The 20,187-nt window shown below is 54.6% G+C and overlaps 1 protein-coding gene across 7 annotated transcripts in view; it reads right to left on the reverse strand.

Moving 5' to 3' along the window:
• The window catches only part of NFATC1 (nuclear factor of activated T cells 1), a 95,183-nt gene that overhangs the window by 67,724 nt on the left and 7,272 nt on the right, over positions 1-20,187 (reverse strand). For all 7 annotated transcript variants that reach the window (XM_047766906.1, XM_047766911.1, XM_047766907.1 and 4 more), the window contains one exon: positions 11,859-12,957. In XM_047766906.1, coding sequence (XP_047622862.1) covers positions 11,859-12,957 — 1,099 coding nt within the window. The remainder of the gene's footprint in view (positions 1-11,858; positions 12,958-20,187) is intronic.

A 20,187-nucleotide genomic window follows, 5' to 3' on the forward strand; every position in this document is an offset into this window, starting at 1 on the left:
TGTTCCCTGGGCCTGCCTGTTACAATCTACCTGCAAAGGGAAAGCTGCTGGTTTCATAAATAGCGGGGCGTGGGTCTTGTACACCTCACATGAAGGGATGACTCATTAATCACGATCAGATCAGCATGTGCTCGAGGACTACAACGCCGTCCTGGGCACAGGGCTGCCTAGGGCAGCCTTGGTCTGCAGAGCCCAGAATCTGCAGGCAGCAGGTCAAGATTCAATGACCAAGAAACAGGGTGCTGGGCTGGCGGAGACTGAAGACCCTGGTCCAGACAGGACCTTGGTGGCTGATGGAAAATCATGCGTTTTCCTGAATCCCTAAGAGGTTCTCACTTGTGAAATGGGGGTGATGAAAACACCACAGCAAGACCAGGACATGACCCGCCCTCCAGGCCTCACTCCTCTCGGGACCATGGACGCAACACATGTGGAGTACAGGTCAGCTCCAGGCGTGACAGGGGCCATCACAGAACTGGTCAGCGTGGGGGATGCTGGCTTAATGGGATATGGTTCTCTCTGCAACTACCTGTGAAGCTGGGATTCTTGCAAATAGAAGGTTTTTTAACTGCAACATGAGGACCCAAGGATGTTCCCAGGGCTCCTGACTGAACAGGAGGCCAGGAAGCCACGTCACACGGCCCAGATGCCCACATGGAGCATGGCTGGTGCCGTCAGTGCCAACAGCCTGCTGCTTCTATCCCTCATGTTGCTACTGTCACCCAACCTGGGCTCAGAGGGTGGGCGCAATGAAGAGTGAAGCCAGGCCTTTTTTAACCTTAGCTCACAGCCTGGGGACCACCCGCGCCCTGGGATCCAAAAACTCCGCTTCTCCCCACCTGGTGCGGATGACTACAAGGTGTGCCTCTTCCAGTTGGCCACCGGGATGCCCTCCCGGTGCTTCACCTTCGTGTCCATTGGTCACACAAAGGATTTCACACACAGCCCCCTCCCTTCAGCAGACGTGGCGCCAGAGAGGGCCTGTCAGACAGCGGCTCTGTCTTTGGCACCACCCAACACCTTCCAACAGGACGCCAAGCCTGAGCTGGCACCAGGAGCACCACCAACCCGCCAGCCTCCCAGCCCAGAGCACAGCTGGCCGTGGAAGAGGCAGGGACCAGGGCCCTTCACAGTGATTCAAACCTGAGGTCGCAGTTGTGCTCATCCCAGAAGGTCTCACTTCGGTCTGGACCCCTCCATGGGCTCCAAGGCACCAGTGGGGCAGGGCTCGGCCAGACCTGCTCACCCCAGGACTCCCCAAACCACTGCATCTGCCACCACCAGCACCAGACACCAGCCTCCCAGGAAGCACACTCACTGCCAGGCCAAGCTCAGACCCAGAGCCCAGCAGGGCCCTGATTCCACACCAGCTCAAGACAATGGGAAAACCAGAGACAGAGGATGTGCCTGGTGACCCAGCCTAGGACCCACTGAGCTGCCTTACAGCTGAGCACAGGGAACAGTGATCCATGCACCGGGCCAGACCGCGAGCACGGACCCTAACCCGACAGCCTGGGAGAAAAGGCGGGTCAGGGAATCTGAACACCTGCCTGGGATATTAAGAAATTATTTTAAATCAATTGTTGGTATCTAGTGTGGTGTCTAGATACCATCATGATAGGTTTCTAAAAATGAGCCCCTATCTTTGAAAGATACAGACTGAGTATCAGTGGATAAGATTATCAGAGGTCTAGGATTTACTGCAAACTAACAGGGGCAGGAGCGGTGGGGGGACCACGAGTTACTCAGTTGAGTTAGGGGTGGACATGGGGGCCCATGACTCGTCTCTCGGCTTTTTTTCTGAAACACAGACTGAGAGACCGAATCCTAGAAAAGTGCACTGAAAAAAGTGCACAGTGATCTTTCAGGGCAGGGAGCTGTCAGGGACTCATTTTTCTCTTTGTTTATCCACATTAAAAAATATTTCACAGTGAAGGACATTAGTTGTGACCCCCAATCAACTTCTTCACCCTCTGTTCCCACCCTGGTGAGCTCAGGGACTTCTGTAAAGGGGCTTCACCCAAGCCCGAGGGCCCCTCTGGAACCCTCTCCCAGAAAGGCTGTGTTCATCCAACATCTGAAAACCAGCGCCCAGCACAGCCCACCACCCAGGTGGCCACGGACCAGAGTTTCAGAACAGCCCTCATCTGTGACACCTCCTTACACGGAGACCCCAGGGTGAGGGGGCTTCTGTTCAGAAGGTTTGGGTGGAGTCCCTTCGATGTTGAGCTTTCTGAGAGCTAAGCCCCAGGCGGACTTATCACCAAGGAGAAAACCATTGAAGGCTCTAGGGACTCCTGTTTCTAAAACAGCGGACCTTGGAGGGGGGACATCGCCACGTTTTCCCAGGGTCGGCGACCAGGGCCTCCTAACTGCAAGTTGCTTTTTTGGGGGTTTTTTTCCTCCTCTAATCTGAAGAAAGGTTATCAGCTCAGTCTCCCCTATGTCATTAAGCAGGTCTCTGGGCCCCAAAGGCTCCTGCGGGCGGAGGCTGGGCCGGACCACACACCGCGTCCACCCACGCTCCTCCCGTGCCCCCTGACACACTCTGGCAGGGCTCCGGTGAGAAAGTCCCTCCCACACGAGAGAGGTCGACCTTCCTGGAGGGCGGCCCTGGCCTTTGGGGAGGACAGGTGGGTGTGCCCCGGGGCGAAGCCGCATTTCTCTGCTGACGACCCCCAGGGGTGTGAAGGGCCGTGGGTGGCGTCCCTGCCCACCTGGTGTCAGCAACCCCATAATGGGGGGCCATCTGGCCTCCAGGTGTCCCCTCCCAGCTCTCGGGGATGAGCTGGACGCCTTGGAGTCAACATTTACTTCTGATGAGAGTCTGGAAGGAACGGCAGGGGACCAGCCTCCGCGGGACCCACATCTGAGAGTCTCGGGTGGCAGGAGCCACCTCCTCTGCACTGTCACTCCAGATGCCCAAGCAGGACTCAGGGACAGAAGCTGCTGTAGGGGTGGGACAGTGGCCTGGAGAAGGCACCCTGACCACACCCAGGGAAGAGAAATGTGCTTTGACGGAGACAGAGACGTTGGTGGGTGAACAGGGAACAAGGGACAGAACCAGGCTGTAAAATGCATGGAGGCAACGAGGCATCCGCTTTAGGAGAGACCCCTGCCTGCCTGCCACCCACCGTCCTGGGGTGTGTGTGGCAGGGGGGCTGTGCAGGCAGAGAGCCTGCAGACCCTCCAGGATGTCCCGTCCTAGCTACCCTGGAGGTAGACCCCTTCTTGCTGCCGCCTCAGCCCCAAATTTCCCTGACTTGTCTGCAACTTGTCCCTGTGCCCTAGGGACTCAGGGGGCACGGATGGGGTGGAGGGCCTGGTGCATGTTCAGTGGGGGGGGGGGGCACGGCCAGGCCTGGGAGGCTCGGCCAGGCCTGGGTCTGGTCAGGAATTCAATCCAAACTCGGTCAAAAACCTGGAACTTTCAGAATAAGAACAGCAAGACCATCATAGAGAGATTCCTTTTTTAATGACAGATTCAAGAATTTGATAAGAATTCACCACTTTCAGTGGCTCTACCACACAGGGTGTGGAGAGAACACCTGCCAAGGTGGCAGAGACCTCCTTCCTGCTCTGTGGGAACCCTGTCATCCTCAATCTGCACACCCCGCCCCCCGCAACAAGCCATTTTCACATCAGCCTCTCTGGCCCTGCATCTGGGATGCGGAGCCAAGCAGCCTCCAGGACCTCCGGGCAGACAGGCCCAGCCCCCCACCCAGAGCTGATAGCACCCAGGTGCCCCCACCCCCAGCTGCACAAGGGCAGCATCACAGAGGGTACCCTTCTGACACAGGCGGTCCTCTGTTCTCCAGGAAAGTGGGCCCTCCTCCTCCTAGGACCTCTCCTGAGAGAGGATCCCCAGCGTCCCCACAATTCACCATGAAGGCAACTCAGAAAGAGCTCCTGTCCAGAAACCCAGCTGAGATGGGAAAGAAATGACTTCGGAGGAACTTCTCAAACTGCTGGGGCTTCCCCTCCTGATCCAAGACTAGACAACTGCATCTGCACCCAGTCCCTGTCCCCGGGGACCAGAACTGTCTGGACAAATGTCTGAGGCATGTTACCCTCAGCGAGTAGAACAAAGGACCTGGGGAAAGGCCTATGCCTGTCAGATGCCCCTCAGATGGAGGGAAAGAGGGAGGAAGGGAGGGGTGGGTGGGTAGATGGATGGATGGACTGATGGATGAATGATAGAAAGATTGATGGATGGGTGGGCGGGTGGATGGATGGATGCTGGATAGAGACATGGATGGATGGGTGGACAGATGGATGGATGGATGTTGAATAGATGGATGGATGGGTACATGGATGGATGAATAATGGAAAGATGGATGAATGGACAGATGGATGGGTGGACAGATAGGTGGATGGATGCGTGGGTGGATGGGTGGATAGATGGATGGGTGGGTGGGTGGGTGGGTGGAGGAATGTTTACTAGGTGAAGACCCCTGTGGGTATAGAGCACTGATGGTCCCTCTGCGGCCCCAATGACCCTCTTGTTACAGAAAATGGATTTTAGCATGTTTTGACTGTGATTCTTGGCACCAAATGCCTTCTTCTTCTTTTTTTTTTTGTCTTTTTGTCTTTTTGTCTTTTCTAGGGCTGCACCCACGGCATATGGAGGTTCCCAGGCTAGGGGCCGAATCGGAGCTGTAGCCATCGGCCTACGCCAGAGCCACAGCAACGTAGGATCTGAACCGAGTCTGCAACCTACACCACAGCTCACGGCAATGCCGGATCCCTAACCCACTGAGCAAGGCCAGGGATCAAACCAGTCAGATTCATTAACCACTGAGCCACAATGGGAATTCCCCAAATGTCTTCTTAGATGCTGCCAGAGCCTGCTGCTAATCAGTCACCACAGAGATAGAGTTTTAGGAAGAGGACAATCAGACTATACCTGACAACACTTGCTTATAAAAACCAAGAAAGTCGGAATCTCCAAGTTAACGTAGGATGAGGCAGAAGTAAGCCTCGAAACCAACACCCCAGGTTGGCTTCTTCTACCCACAGAGCTGCCAGAATGTCAGGAGCAGCTCCCAGAGTTCAGCCTTAATCTGCTCAGTTTTAAAATGGGAACCACAGGAAAACCCAGACAGTCATTAAAAGGTAAAGACTCTGTTTCCAAATTCTAAGTTTAAACCAGACTTCAGTGGTTCAGGATGTGACAAACACAGGTGTTTTCAAATCAACTATAGGAATTTTGTGAACCAGCTGCACTGCTCCTTGTGGACTCAGAACCCTGGTGAGGGTCTCGCTGAAACCAAGCTCAGATTCTGACACCTGTGCCAAGCCCACCCTCAGCCAGGAGACCGCGGGCCCAACAGGCACAGCCAGCGGGCTCTGCCCCTCACCACTGTGGTCCCTGGACACCGCCCGAGAGTGACAGCAGCCACCACCCCCTTTCCTCCACAAGCTTCCCTGCCACCTGCTGCCTTGCCCCCTCCTCATAACATCAACGTGAAGTAAAATGGTGGGACCTCAGTGCCACCTACAGGTGCATGTCCCGCCCCTGCAATGTGCCCCTTGCAACAAGGCTCTCAAGGCTGCTGCTGGGTCCTCCTGGCCTCAGAGCCTGCAGTGACCCCTTGCGCCCCCAGCCCGGGGACTGGAGACCTCACAGCCTCTTGCTCTTTCACTCTGTGTCTAGGAAAGGCCAGGTGCCTTGGTTCCCCCTCCTGTAAAGCAGCACACCCCCAGGCTGCCTCCCACAGCAGAGTTCCGGGCCCAGGTCCCTGGGGAGGGACGCTGAGGCTTTAAGGCCACAGCGCGTGCCAACAGCCCTGCAGAGCTCTGGGCCTTGTCACGGTGTGGTTGCCCCACAGGAGGCCACGTTCACCTGCGGGGAACCATGGTCAGAAGAAAATCTGCATTTCCACAGGCAAGGGCCTTCTCAGTGGACCAGGCCACTGTGTCATCCTACCACCGAGGACAAACACTCAGCTCCAGGAAGCAGCCCACTTACACCTACGAGCAGCCTGTGCAAGGAAAGAACTGGACTGTCCACCTCAACAAGCCGATAAAAGCATGCAGCTAGAGAGACAAACGCACAACCGCTACCACAAAGAGCACGGGGAGCATGACGCAGAACCAACGCGCATGACAGTTTTGAGCTCAGGGTGTGGCAGGGCGGTGCTGGGTCGGGTGGGCGTGGCCGTGCCTGGTTGGGGGGCGGGGTGTGCCGGGTGGGCGCCCCCCCTCCTGTTGGGAGGGCGGGGCCGTGCCAGGTGGGCACTTGGAGCTCAGACCAAGCTGGATGGTAAGTCTCAGGGGAAAAACAACAGTGGAGTTGCTTATTTCACCAAAAACCAGCTCAATGCTGGTTTTCCAGCTTCTGGAAGATATATTTTTTTCTTTTTTGGCCTTTTGGCTGCAACTGCCACCTGTGGAAGTTTCAGAGCCAAGGGCTGAACCTGCGCCACAGCAGTGACAATGCTGGATCCTTAACCCACTGTCCCATCAGGGAACTCCAGGGTTTGCTTTTTAAACAAATGCTTCTAAAATATCTTCTAAGAGTTCTCTTGTAGCACAGCAGGTTAAGGATCCGGTGTTGTCACCACAGCGGCTCAGGTACGATACCCCGGGAACTTCTGCACGCCTAAGCCTCGGCCAAAAAAAAAGCAAACCCTATCATGACCTATAAATACACTTTTGCTCAAGAACCCAAGAAACAATTGGCAAATAAGGGCCCGTTAATTTTCACAGAAAGCCTAGTTTACATGTGGACAATCCCTGCCTCCCAATTAACTTCAACCCAAGCCAGGACCATTCCCTTGCTCCCAGCCGGCCCAGCCCAGGTTGCTGCAGGTGCATGTGGGTCCCTGACGCGCATGCCTCACACCCTCCTCAGAGGAAACGTCTCAGCAGAAATCACCTCTGTTTTGTCTGTGGTCACTGGTGTGTGTCGTCACTGGACTTCCGCACCCCCGCCCCCCCAGCTGGGAGATCTCAAGATTGGAGACCCAGTGAGACTCTGGGCCCTGGGACCAGATGCTTGAGCACAGCCCTGCCCCCACACGCACTTGGAGGGACAGGTGGGTGTGAACAGGACCAGCCCAAGGCGGACTAGCCTTGGAGCCATAACTCTTCTGGCATTTGGATCATCCTACGAGATCAGCCAACATTTCACATCTCTGTGGCTCAACTTAAAAATCTATGTGTAAAGCCACAAAGATTCAAATTATTTTATCCTCTCCAGGAACACAAAAGTACTTGAGTTCCTCTTTCTCCTTTTCATGCTAATAATAGAATTCGCAGAATAACATCAAAGAGAGAAACACAGGCCGAGAGCTCCTCACACGGCTCAGGGACAGGGCTGTAAAGGTGGGCAGAAGTCTCTCCCTCTGCCACAAACCCACACATCTTGGCTGGAACCACCTGGCTCAGCTTTCAAGCCGGAAGTCAGTACTCAGAGCATCTTTTCCAGGGTCAATGGTGAATCCTGGGGAACCAAAAAGTGCCTATTCTGCATGGAGTGAAGGGTTTGGGTCTGGACCATGTGCTCCTACAGCAAAGAGGGGCAACCAGCAAAAACACAGCCCCTGGGTCCTGCCCGCAAACAGCAGATTCACCTACAGAAGCCTCTCAGGGGTTGTAGCAAAAGTCAGCCCCCACCTCCCCCCAGGGGCAGGCCAGCTGCTACAAAAAGGTTCCAGGCTCCCCTGAACTCCCCCCCACCCCCCGCCCAGCCCCCACAGCAGGGCCCTGATTGGAGGAAAAACTTTTTGGGGCTTCTGGGAGCGGCTAATCAAAGGTGTGAGACCAGCTTTGCCCATTACCAGCAGGGTGGGACACGTGGCCTGATGCTGAGCCCAGGTCCCATAAGCGCTCAGGGAGCCGTGCAGAGACCTCCCCACAAACTGTCTTCTTTTTTAAAGCTCATTGTCAGTGGGCTTACTTTTGTGATCTTCAGAGGATGTCCCTTGCCAGGTCAAAAAAGGGGAAAATAACCCAGATGCAATGGGTCCTGTACCCCTAGCGTGCTGGCCCGATGGAAACCACGAGTACAGATGGGCTGGGCTGGGCCAGGGTTGGGATTGGGGCTGGGACTGTGCCAGGGTTGGGTTGGGGCTGAGCTAGGTTTGGGGTGGGGCTGAGCCAGGGCTGGACTGGGGCTGGGCCAGGGTTGAGCAGGGTTGGGGCTGGGGCTGGGCTAGGCTGGGCCAGGGCTGGGCTAGGGTTGGGGCCAGGGCCAGGCGGAAGCTGGGGCTGCCCAGTGGATTAGTGAGAAACTCTGGGGAGGTCATGCGGGCACATTGATTACCAGCCTACAGCTTTACTGAATCCTATTCCAAATCGGGATAAACTCAGAAATATTTGGAGAAGATTTTAAAATGCGATCACAGTCAGCAGTAGTGTTGTTAGATTTTTGGAAGCTAACACTTCTGTATGGCATAGAAATTATGGATATTACTTTAAATCAATTGTAGCCAAAAAACTCAAAGAAACGACGTCTGAAAAACACTGATTTGTCCGTGGAACCCCTCAGGGCTGAACCAAACAGGGTCCCAGTAAATCTGTTCATCATGCTGGTCCTGCCCCTTAGAAAGGCCACCTTTTTAAGTACTCAAATCTAAACATCAAAGTATCCTTTATAGGAATTTAACTCGACGAGTGTGCTGCTGCTGTTACAAAAGACTCACCTTAAAATGCCCTGCCTTTCCAAAAGCAGTTTCCCTTAAGTCCGCATGCCTCATGTCACTTTGCCTCTTTAGGGGAAATTTCTGTGATTACACGGGGCACAGACAGCTAAAGACATCAGACCTCAAAAGTTGAACCTTTCTACGAGCTTCTTCTAAAGAAAGAAGTTCACTGAACACACAGCAAGGAGCCTGGGTGAGCAACGGACACTTGAGGACGTTCCAGTCAACAACAGCCATTTAAACTCCAGCTCCTTGGGAACAAAATAAAGTCCTCTGAAAGCCACCATCTGGAAACAATCCAAAGAGAGCTGGGCTCGCCCACTGTCACCTTTCACCGCCAAGGCTGACAGCCGCTCGCCACCTACCATCGTTAGCGGAGTTAGTTCCACTCATCGGCAGAAAGTGAGGGGGAAAACCCTCTCCCTTCCAAAGAGACTCATGGCCTGGTTGACGTGGAAACAGCGAGCACTGAAAATCCAGATTCCTTATGGGGACTCCAGAGGGTCCCCTGCAATTTCTCTGCATTTCCCAAGCTTTAAGAACAGAAGTGCCATTCCATTAAGCTCTAACGTAAATCTAAATTCATCTAACTATGAACTTCTACCCAACACGTTGCTGGTTTCACGAACAACTTCTTCTGTGGCCAAGATTCAGCATCACTCTTCGAGCCAGGGGCTGTCAGAACGCTGAGCCCGGAGGGTGTGCCACACGCGCTGTACAGGTGGAAGACACCAGCGGGCACTAAGCCCACACCAGGTTCCCTGGGCGGATGTCCCTGCATGGCATGACAGAAGCACAAATGCCCAGAGGTGCTGCACGGGAGGGCAGAGGACCTGTCCTGCGAAATCCCCCAGCCCGGACCTGGCACTTCAGCTGCGTAGCCCAAGGTCGCATGGACACCCCTGTTCGGGCCCCCAACTTCCCCAGCACAATGGGACACTCGTGGCAGGAAGTGTGGTCACCATCCCCGCAGAGAGAGCAGCCTGACCTCCCTCTTCCACTGCAGCCTCTAGCTGCCCCCATCACCAGCTAAAGGGATCCCACAGAAACATATCTCAAGAGACCAGGAAACATTTTGATGTGGAATCAAAAGGTGGGAAAAGCTGACCACAAGCCCTGGAGGGATGGCCTCATGAGTTGTGTCTGTGTTTACCTGGGGGGCTGGGAGCACCACACTGCACTCCAGGCTCTGAGACAGGCTGTGAAATTGTCGCCAAGACACCCGTGCAAAGCCAGGGCTGCAGCCCCACTTCCAGGCCTGGTACATGCAGAGAACAACCTGCAGAAATACCTGTGAGCCTGCAGGCTCCCGCTGCCAAGGGGGTCTCGAGGGAAGAGGTCCTGGGGACTTGATAAAGCCACCTCATCTATCACTGGGTGTCACAGGCTGGAGTCCTAAACCCAGACCTCAGGAGGCCACCATGCTTGCATGTGGGGTTCTTACAGGGGCCATCAAGTTAAGGCAAGGCCACCAGCTGCCCTGGTCCAAGGACTGGTGCCCTTGCAAACAGAGGACACGTGGACACAGAGGCAGATGACGTGAAGAGACATGGGAAAGGGTGGCATCTACAGCCACACAGAGGCCTTGGGAGCACCAAACGCCAGCGCTGGATGGCGGACCCCAAGCCCCAGAAGTGTGAGGGATAAAGGTCTGCTGCCTAAGCTGTCCTGTCGGTGGTGTTTTGTCACAGCAGCTCCTGGAGACACAGGGTTTGCCTAAACTTGGGACTTCCTTACAGACCCTTATGCTAGAGTCACCTTCAGCCTCTAGTCACAACATCACACTGCCCTGGTGTGAGTTCATGAGGTCTCATCATGGTCCGTGAAAATGACAGTGTGGGAGTCTGTGTGCCTGAGAGGGTTTCCTCTCAAATGTTCTCTTATTTAAATAAAAGTGATAAAGAAAGTACAGCTTGTGTAAGTAAAGCAGTTCTTATGTTGTTAAATGCCTCCAAATGGACTTTTTAAAGGCACACATTTATGAATGAAATCCAGGTTCTAAGATGCATTTGTTTGGAGAGTCACTTTGACTTTAGCAGCTTTTGAAACTTTTATGTGGACACATCCTAAAGCCAGGCAAGAAAAATCACTGATAATTCTTGCTTTTTCTCTACTCTCGGCCCTTAAATATACCAGGAGAAAGGAAGCATTCAGTGCCAAACTGTCGTCTCTCATATTCATTCTTTGCCACAAACTCCCAAAAAGGTTTAGTCGTGTTCATTCAGCACCTAGAACTAAATTATCCACTTACAGCTCCGACCACATCATGCATTCTCATCCGGGGACAAAGAGGGTCTGAGCAGAATAACTTTACTGACCGTCATCCCTTTTGTTGCAGGGTGCGAGTGGGGAGACGGCGGCCCCACACCCGACTCCAGCCTCCAGAAGGGCCGCCAACACTAAGTGAACAGGAGAAACGGCATGAAGCCATGAGTACCCGACTCCATGGGCCAAGCAGGTGTGCCCGTCTCACGCTCCTTCCCGGGAGGCGGCCGCAGCCCACGGCCCAGTGCACACCTCCCGGGAAGGCCGGATAAAACCCTGGAGCAGAAAGCGCTCTGCCGGGGTCATTAGTGGCCCACCTGTTGGAAAAGCTGTTCAGTTAAAAATAAAAACCCTGGGCTGAGTAAGTGGACCCAATGGAGCACCAGCAGCCCCAGTGCCGTTAAAAAGAAAAATCAACAGCCTGAGACACGGGTCCGGACGCGCTGGTGCTCCCCGCCAGGCAGCCGGCAAGTCTCCTGGGAGGAGGCGGCTGTGTTGTTTCCAAACGCCAGCGGGGCTGGTGCGGGGAGCGGGCTGGCTGCTCCAGGGAATTGCAGAGCCAGGCCCCATCTGTACCAACGCAGTGACAGCAATTAGGTGCGAGAAGGGGGTGGGTACGTGGGGGAGGCAAGAACATAAACAGCAGCGGTCTCCTGGTTCTACAGAAAACAAAGCAGAAACTGCACATGTCTGTACACCCCTGCTAGGGGCTGGCTCCTGTCCCCAGAGTCCAGACCCCAGCACCTCAGAATGACTGCATCTGGGGAAGGGGCCTTTTAAAAAGAGGATCTGAGATGAGGTCCAGGTCAGGCCTCATGGGAGGTGGACAGAGGGGACACAGGCTGGGAAGGCAGAGCCAGGGTAGGGCTCCTAGGGACCCCAGGATGGGCAGCCAGGCCCTGGCCTCCAGGGAACTGGCCCACCCGGGACCGCTAACTAGCTCACCTGGCATAGGGCGTCGGGGACCGTGGCCTGGCCCACGGGTATGGGTGCTGCGGCACCGACAGGTACTGGTCGCAGAAGGCGCCCTTGCGGATGTGCTGGAAGGGCGGAAACTCCTCAGGTGGGAAGTCGGATGTGGGCGGCGTGGCCCCCAGGTCCTCGGCTGCCGGCTCCACCTTGAGCGCCAGTGAGGGTGAGTGGTCCAGGGCGGTCTTGCGGGCCTTGACGGGGACACCATCGCCCAGGTCCAGGCTACTGTCGGTGCTCAGGGCATTGATGGCAGCCACGATGGCAGAGCTCGTGTACTGCGTGGTGTTGCCCAGCCAAGTGTCGTCGGTGACGCTGACCCTCGGCGAGCTGTGCGGGGACGGCGTGGGCGAGGCGTGTGGGGAGCAGGACAGTTGCCGGCCGTTGAGACCGTACTTCCTCTTGTTGCAGGGGGACGAGGGCCTGGACGTGCGGGCCCCCAACCAGCTCTCCTCGGTGACACTGGTGCGGGGCGAGGTGGACGGTGAGTGCCGCGGGGACCCCAGCAGGCTGCAGGCCCCCAGGCCACGGGGAAAGCCCTCCTCAGGGTCCGTGGTCTTGGGGGACACGCAGGGAGACTGCCACGGGGACGTCTGCGGGGACGCGTACGGGTATGAGAAGCTGGACTCGTAGGACGAGGCCTCGGAGTTGCAGCTACGGGACGACAGGCTGCTGGCCGGGCTCAGGCATGAGGGGTCTCGGTAGGCCTCCAGGTTGGGAAGACTCAAGGTGGCCGTGGACGGGGAGCGTCTGGGGTTGGGAAGAACGTCTTCCACGGCCACGTCATGGAAGAACTGGCCGTTGTTGTGGTGCAGCCCCAGGTAGGATGTGATCTCAATGCGAGGGCTCTCCAGGGCGGGGGCCCCGTTGGGCCTGACACCACCGGAGGGGAGGAAGTAGCCCGAGGGCCCGCCGTCCATGGCGCCTGCGTACCCCGCAGGGTGACCCGCTGACCCAACAGCTGAGATCCCAGCAGCCGAGGCCTGCTGGTCGTGGCATGGAGCTGGCAGCGCGGGCGGTGCCGTGGGGAGGGGCAGAGCAGAACTGATGCCGGTGGTGGCATAACTGTAGCGTTCTGGAAGGAAAAAGGAGAAGGTGGATGAGGGGCTAGTCATGGAAAGTTCAGCCCTCAAACCTGGAGAGCCTGGATCAGTGCAGCCTGGCCCTCGACCCTGCAGCTCGTGCCATCTGGTGGAGGAGCAGCTGAGCATTGGCCTGGCCAACAGGGCCTCTGCACCACACAGCCTCACACTCAGACCTGCACCACTGCCCAACTGCCCTTCCCCCAAAGACTTACACCTCCGTCCCCTAACCTCCCTGCTCTTCACTCAAAACCTGCCTCGGAGTTCCCGTCATGGCTCAGTGGTTAACGAATCTGACTAGGAACCATGAGGTTGCGGGTTCGATCCCTGGCCTCACTCAGTGGGTTAAGGATCCGGCATTGCTGTGAGCTGTGGCATAGGTTGCAGACGCGGCTCGGATCCCGCATTGCTGTGGCTCTGGTGTAGGCCAGCAGCTATAGTTCCGATTAGACCCGTAGCCTGGGAACCTCCTTATGCTGCGAGTGCGGCCCTAAAAAAGACAAAAAAAAAAAGACCTGCCTTCCCAATCCAACGTATGGCCCCTACCCTGCGTGTCTTTCTCCTTAACACTCATCATGTCCACGTCATCTTTCACAAGGAGAAACTGAGTTCTGTGTGGGCAGGAACCTTTGCCTGCCTTGGTCTACTGGGGTTCACAGCTGACATGAAAGCCGAGCCCTGCACCCCACTTTGTTCACTGAATAGGTAGGTGGGTTTTGACCCTGGGACCTGGACACTTAAAAAGACATTTTAACAGACTGATCACCAGCTACAAAGAAAACATCTCAAAGACTGGATGAAAACATGGATTCTGGGGTCTCTCTCATGTAAATTCTAATTCTGGCTCATGACCTAAGAATCCTTCTTTAAAAAGAAACCAGGCAGGGAGTTCCCTGGTGGCCTAGTGGTTAGGACTTGGTGCCTTCACTGTTGCAGCCCAGGTTCAACCCCTGCCTGGTCTGGGAACTGAGATCCCACATCAAGCTGCTGCTCCCTGCAGCCGAAAAAAAAAAACAAAACCAAAAATGGATGATATTGATGCACAGCCATATTCAAATCATTACATATTAATTACAGCCTCAGTTAAATATTTTTTAAAAATCATTATTAGCATAATTAGTAATTTTTAACAGGAAAGCCAGACTACTTCCATTTCGGATTTGAGTAGACTCTATAACATGTTGGTAGCTCGTTACCGTATGCCTTGAGGTAAGTCTCCCAAGGCCTCTGAATAATGGAAGCTGCTCGTGGGAACCCTACACCCACCTCCTGGGTCAAGTGCACCGGCCTGGGGATATTTTACCCCAGGCCAGTGTGGCCCTTCCACTGTGCTGTGCTTCAGAAACTCGCCTGGATGGACCCCAGAAAATCAAGGGCCTCCAAGTGCAGGTTCAAACTCCTTCGTGTTTACTAACAGAAACGGTCCAGCTCCCCAATTCTGCAAATCTATTTCCACTGTTGCTTATTTCAGAAATGCCAATCTCCCTCTGGTCACCCAGTCTCTTACAAGCCTTGCTATCAGGAAGTTCCGGCGTTTACACTCTAAATCCGCCACCTCCCCATTAAAACCCTGTTTGTTAGTCCCCAAATGGGTGGCCCACAGAGAGCCCTCAGGCCCTGCCCTCACCCCACTGCTGCAGGTGGGCGGGCTTTTGGAGCAAAAGCATCAGTGCTCCAGATGCTCAGAATCGGTGCAGATCCTCAACAGCCCAGGGAGAGACTGAGCCATGACAGGGAAGAGAAAACTAGACTCCAGCTGAGGAAACCAACAGCTCAGGTGGTGGGCTCACGCGTCCCCATGCAAACCTGCCTCACCCCCAGACCGCACCCATGCACAGGAGAGCGAGGGGCAGCCTCTGCCTCCGCAGGCCAGACCCCAAGGTCAAGCCCAGCCTGCCTGGGGACCGAGGCGTCCTCCGCTACACCAACACCCTCACAGGCTCACTGACACTTTTAACACGAAAACCATAATCGAGCATTAAAAATCAGATTACAATCTTTGAAAAAAATCAAACAGGAAGTTTATAACCCTAGAAAGGGACTTCCAGAACAGACCTCAAGATTTCTCAAGGAGGTGGCTCGGGGAGAGCAGGCCAGGCAGCCTAGGCCCCAGGAGAGCCCCACCACCATGCAGTGACCCTTGGGACAGGTGTGGACACCCCTGCCTTCAGCACTTCCCTCATCCAGGCGAGCAGGCACTGGGCTGGCTCCAGAGGCCCTCATCCACAAAGCTGTGTGGACACAGAGGGTCGGGGCAGTGGGCGGATGGGGCCTCAGTGAGGGTCTGCCCACAAGACAGGACCCTCAGGGGCTGCACGGTGTCCACATGGAATCACCCTCCCCTCAGCCACTGTGGGACACGTCCTACGTAGTAGTACTTTGAGCAGGTACGCCTCTGTGGAACCAAGGCCTCCTGGCCTCAGCATCAGTGTTACATTGATGACATCACAGGCTTTTTCATGGCTGGCCCAACACTCTCCACCCCGTTCTAACCAGAACCGCTGTTTAAAACACAGAAAACAGGAGTTCCCATCATGGCTCAGTGGTTAACGAATCCGACTAGGAACCATGAGGTTGCAGGTTAAGGATCTGGCATTGCCATGAGCTATGGTGTAGATCACAGATGTGGCTCAGATCCTGAGTTGCTGTGGCTGTGGTGTAGGCCGGCAGCTATAGCTCCGATTAAACCCCTAGCCTGGGAACCTCCATATGCTGCGGGAGCGGCCCCAGAAAAGGCAAAAAGACAAAAACAAAAAAACAAACACAGAAAACAAAAAACAGGGATCCCAGCACCTGTGTGGCTTCAGGTAAGAAGTCAGGTACCAACCAGTGCAACCAGAGGCAGATTGCACTGGGGCATGTCCAGCATCAGCCTGTTGTTTAGATTTGAAGAGCACTGCAGGATTGCTAAGCCGTGTTACACGCATATGGGGTGGGAGCTCAGTGGTGACACTTTTTGACAAACAGCTTCGTCATGTGTGACTTGTCCCCACTCAGTGTAAATCAGAGACACTCGCCCACGTCTTCCCAGCATCCAGGCATCTGGGAACCTGTGCTTCTTCAGACAGTTTCTGCTAACGCGGGTGCCAGTGCCACAACGCAGGTGCCGGTGCCACCACACCCCTCTAGCATTCCTGCTACACCACAGTGAGCGTGGGGCTCCCCCCAGCCTCCCACCCCACACATAGGCACCACCTTCGCCAGCACCACAGTCACATGCGCACCCCTGGTCACCACAGGGACTCCCTGGCCCCTTCCCAGCCTGGATGCTGCTCTCTGGGACCCACTGACAAAGGCCCACAGTGCCTCGGATGAAGTGCCCAGGCTAGCAGCCATGTAGCATGAGCACCAGCGCCTCCTTCCACTCTGTCCACTAGGCGGCTGTGTCCAGGGAGCAGGGACCCCCAGAGGGAAGAGGCCCCAAGCCCCTGGGCGGAGTGACCATTTTCTAAGCCTGCACCCTCTCTCCCATGGCCACGTGTTTACAGCTCTTTTCCCAGTGCAAGGTGCAAAGATCATCCAGCATTTAAGAAGGAATGAATTTCATTACAAAGACAAGTCACCAGCTCCAGGCAAGATGCCCAGGCGTGAGGCTGGTGAGAAACACAGAAACTGTACCACAAAGCCCTGGCCAAGGTGTCTGTGGGCCCAATGGGCCCCCCAGGCCAACCCTCACCCAGCACCCGGAGGCTGGGGGAAACTTGGAGGGGGTTTAATGGTCAGATCCCCACACTTCCTGCCCAGCTAAGGAAAATGATACAAACCTGTAATTTATTTTAAGAGACAGAGCTGATCCCACAGCTAAGCTACCATCTGTTGGCCGGAAGGTAATTCCAGGAATTTTTAAAAAATCCTAGCAATTAGCAGAGAGTCTTGGGGCTCCTCTACCTGCCCTCAGGACTCAGTCACCTCCCTTGGAGGGGGGTGGGTGGGCGGTGGTCCAAGAGTGTCTGGCCCTGAGGAAGAGACTGGGAAGGGGGCAGCACAGGGCCTGCTGACCCCCAGAACATTCTAAGAGGAGCCTCTATTTAAACCAAAGTCTGTTGATAATCATGATTCCATGAGGAAAAGAAAAACATTAAGACTTTATTAAAACACAAAAAAAAGACCCACATAAGCAGGAGTTTTCCTTAATTATATAAATTACGCAGTAAAAGCCTCAAATGCCTGAACTTCATTGTGAACACTCAGCCAGAGTCTGACGATAAAGTTCCCCTTTTGGGACAAAAACACATGCAGGCAGGGGCCAAGCCCAGAGCCGGTCACACTAGGCCTTCTGCCTGGGGGACGCTCTCTCCCACCTCCCTCCCAGCTTCCATTCCAGTTGGTTTTATTTCCCACCTAAACCATATTCAAATCTGAATATTTAACAATTCAAAGGGATTACATTTACACGGAATGAAAATCTTTTCAGTAACTTTCTTAACCATCCTGAGATGTTCAGGCTGATTCCCGTCATGTCAGGAGCCACTAAAGACCTCAGCACCCATTATAGTCACTTTCTGCCTGGGCCTCGGGAGCCTGGCTGCCTGCCAAGGAGGTTCATTAGCTCACAGTGCAGGTGGGCACCCAGAGGGAGTCGGAGCTGTGTTCATACAGTGGAAAGCCGCGAAGGGGAAGCTCATCTCTAAGGACCACCCGCCTCCCTGCCCCCACCCACCCTGCGAGGCAGGTGCTGGCACAGAGCTGGACGGACCAGTGTGGGAGTGGGTGCCTGGTAGCCAAGAGACAAGGTGATCCGCCCCGTGCTAGTCAGGCGCCCACCGCACACTCAACCCTCAGCACATCCAACAAGCCAGAGTTGTCACAAGGATCTTCTCTTCTTCAGAAAAATAATTTACTCTAGAATCATACAATGGTACTATTTCTGAGCAGCAGCCTTCCACTAAGGCCAACTGCGACTCTGCACAATCTGACTGCTCAGAACACCCTCACCGACGGCGGGGACCCGCCACCCTTCCTGGGCAGCAAGCTCCTGCACTGCCACTCTGTACCCACGGACGCCTGTCCACGCACGTTTCCTAACAGGAATCGTTGTGCCCTGCCTACCCCTCCCATCTTCCCCGGGCTCTGAGAGGGAAACTCACAGCCACTTTTGTTTTTCATTTTAAGGAACATCCCCTTCAGCATTTGCTGGGGTTGAACCGCAGGACACAGAGCTAGAAATAGAACTGAAGAAGCCTGACGGCCAGGCCCAGCCTCCAAACGCCTGGCAGACCTCCCCGCAGGGCAACGGGCACGATGAGAGGGCGAGATTACAATTTCGCAGGTAGTGGAAACAAAACAAAACAAAACCAAGCAAAACCAAAGACACTCAACTCCAGGACCTTTCTGTTGGGAGCTGTTTACTGAGCGAGGGCGGGAGGTAGCCCGTGGGGAGTTGGGGGGGGCAGCCAGGCAGGCCTGTGGTGACAGACAGACACAGCTTTGAGGGCAATGGTCACCCAGCCTTCTGCCAGGGAGAAGATTTCCAAAGGCAAACAGAAAGGTCTCGTTGGGCAGCACACAAGCAGCCTGTCCTCACAAGGGCTTCCTGATGCCCGGCGCCCGCACCTCCTCTGGGCACAGGCCCCTACAGCCAGAATCTCAGTCTAGGTCACATTCATTCCCTGTTTTAAGGAATTAAAAACAGCCAGGCTGTCTGTTACTACCCGAGATCCTCCTCTGAAAAAACACAATCCAGAACTAGAGTGCCCTCTGCTACTGAACTACCACTGTGGGAGCATCTCTGAAACTTGGGGGCGAATGGGAGATGCGGGGCTGCTCGTGTTCAAGACACAGCCACTTGTCCTAAAGGCAAAGGTGATGCTTCCTCGCCTCCCCAGGGAGGCAGCCTGTGCGTGTGGGGCAGGACCTCGCCCACCACAGGCTCTCCTGACCATCACCACGGCCGCTGCTGGAAAAAAAAACTCCTCCAGATCTTCATTTTCTCCGAGGACATCTCCTTTCACTTGTGACCCAGGAAAGGCCACCCTGGACGGCAGTGAGGGACCTGTGTGGTGGAGGCCTGGGAGGTGGCCCACTGTGGGAGGAGACTCCAGGAGGCCCAGAGGCCGGGCCGGTTTCCTCCTGAGTTGCCACGGAGACAGTCCTGGCAGCCTGGGGCAGCCAAAATAACTTAGAAAACAGGAGCCTGGGGCGGGAAGCAGGGCCACGCCCGCCTCCCAGCTGACAGCAGAGCAGCTATTTCCTGAGTTTGGAGAGAAACTGCAGGCCTTGTAGGCTGCTCTCCAGAGGGGCCAGGCCAGGTGGAGACGGCAGGCATGGAGTAGGGCAGGTTATTCTAAAAATTCTCTTTTCTTTCTTCCAACAAATGGTGGCTGTCTATCTGCACCTGCTGAGCGCTCTGGAAATTAAGAATTCCAGGGCCCGGCTGCTCCCTTGAATGCTGGGGAGGAGCAAGAGGTGGCACAAGAGCAAGAAGTGGCACAAGGGACAGGGTGACAGTTGAGAGGATGCCACTTGCAGACTTAGAAAGACTCGTGACCCCAGTGGTCAGGGCTGGCTGTGTCCTTTTGACAAAGCACCCATTCTGGGTTCAGTATAATCGCTAAAGCTCTGTTACCTTGCTTCACAATCGATCTCAGAATTAGTCATTCATTCATTTATTTATATCCAACCTCATTCCAGAAAGAATGTGAAGCCATTTCTGCCACCTATTAAGAGCTAAAGAATTTAATATAACAATGTAATCATTAACTGAATAATTAATAACTACAATGTAATGTAATAATTAATAAGAACAAGAAGTACTTTATTCATAATTGCCAAAACTCAGAAGCAACCAAGATATCCTTTGGTAAGTGGATGGAAAAATAAGCCATGGTCCATCCAAACACGGGAATAGTTTAGCGCTGGAGCCATCAAGCCCTGAAAAGACACGGAGGAAACTTAAATGCAAGCCACCAAGTAGAAAAGGCCTGTCTGAAGAGGCTGTCTACTGTGTTATTCCAACTATAGGACATTCTGGAAAAAAAACAAAACTATGAACACAGAGAACAGACCAGTGGCATCAGGGGCTGCAGTGGGTGGTAAAAAGGACTTTTAGGGCAGTGAAAATTCTCCATAGGAGACTGTTAATGGTGGATACCATCACTATGCAGTTGTCCAAACCCACAGAACACAGAACGCACAGCACGCACAGCACGCAGAGTGACGCTCATGTAAGCTAGACTCTGGGAGATGATGAGGTGTCTGTGCAGGTCACTGACTGTAACAAATGT

Source organism: Phacochoerus africanus, chromosome 2 (assembly GCF_016906955.1).
Source record: "Phacochoerus africanus isolate WHEZ1 chromosome 2, ROS_Pafr_v1, whole genome shotgun sequence".
Lineage (NCBI taxonomy): Eukaryota > Metazoa > Chordata > Mammalia > Artiodactyla > Suidae > Phacochoerus > Phacochoerus africanus.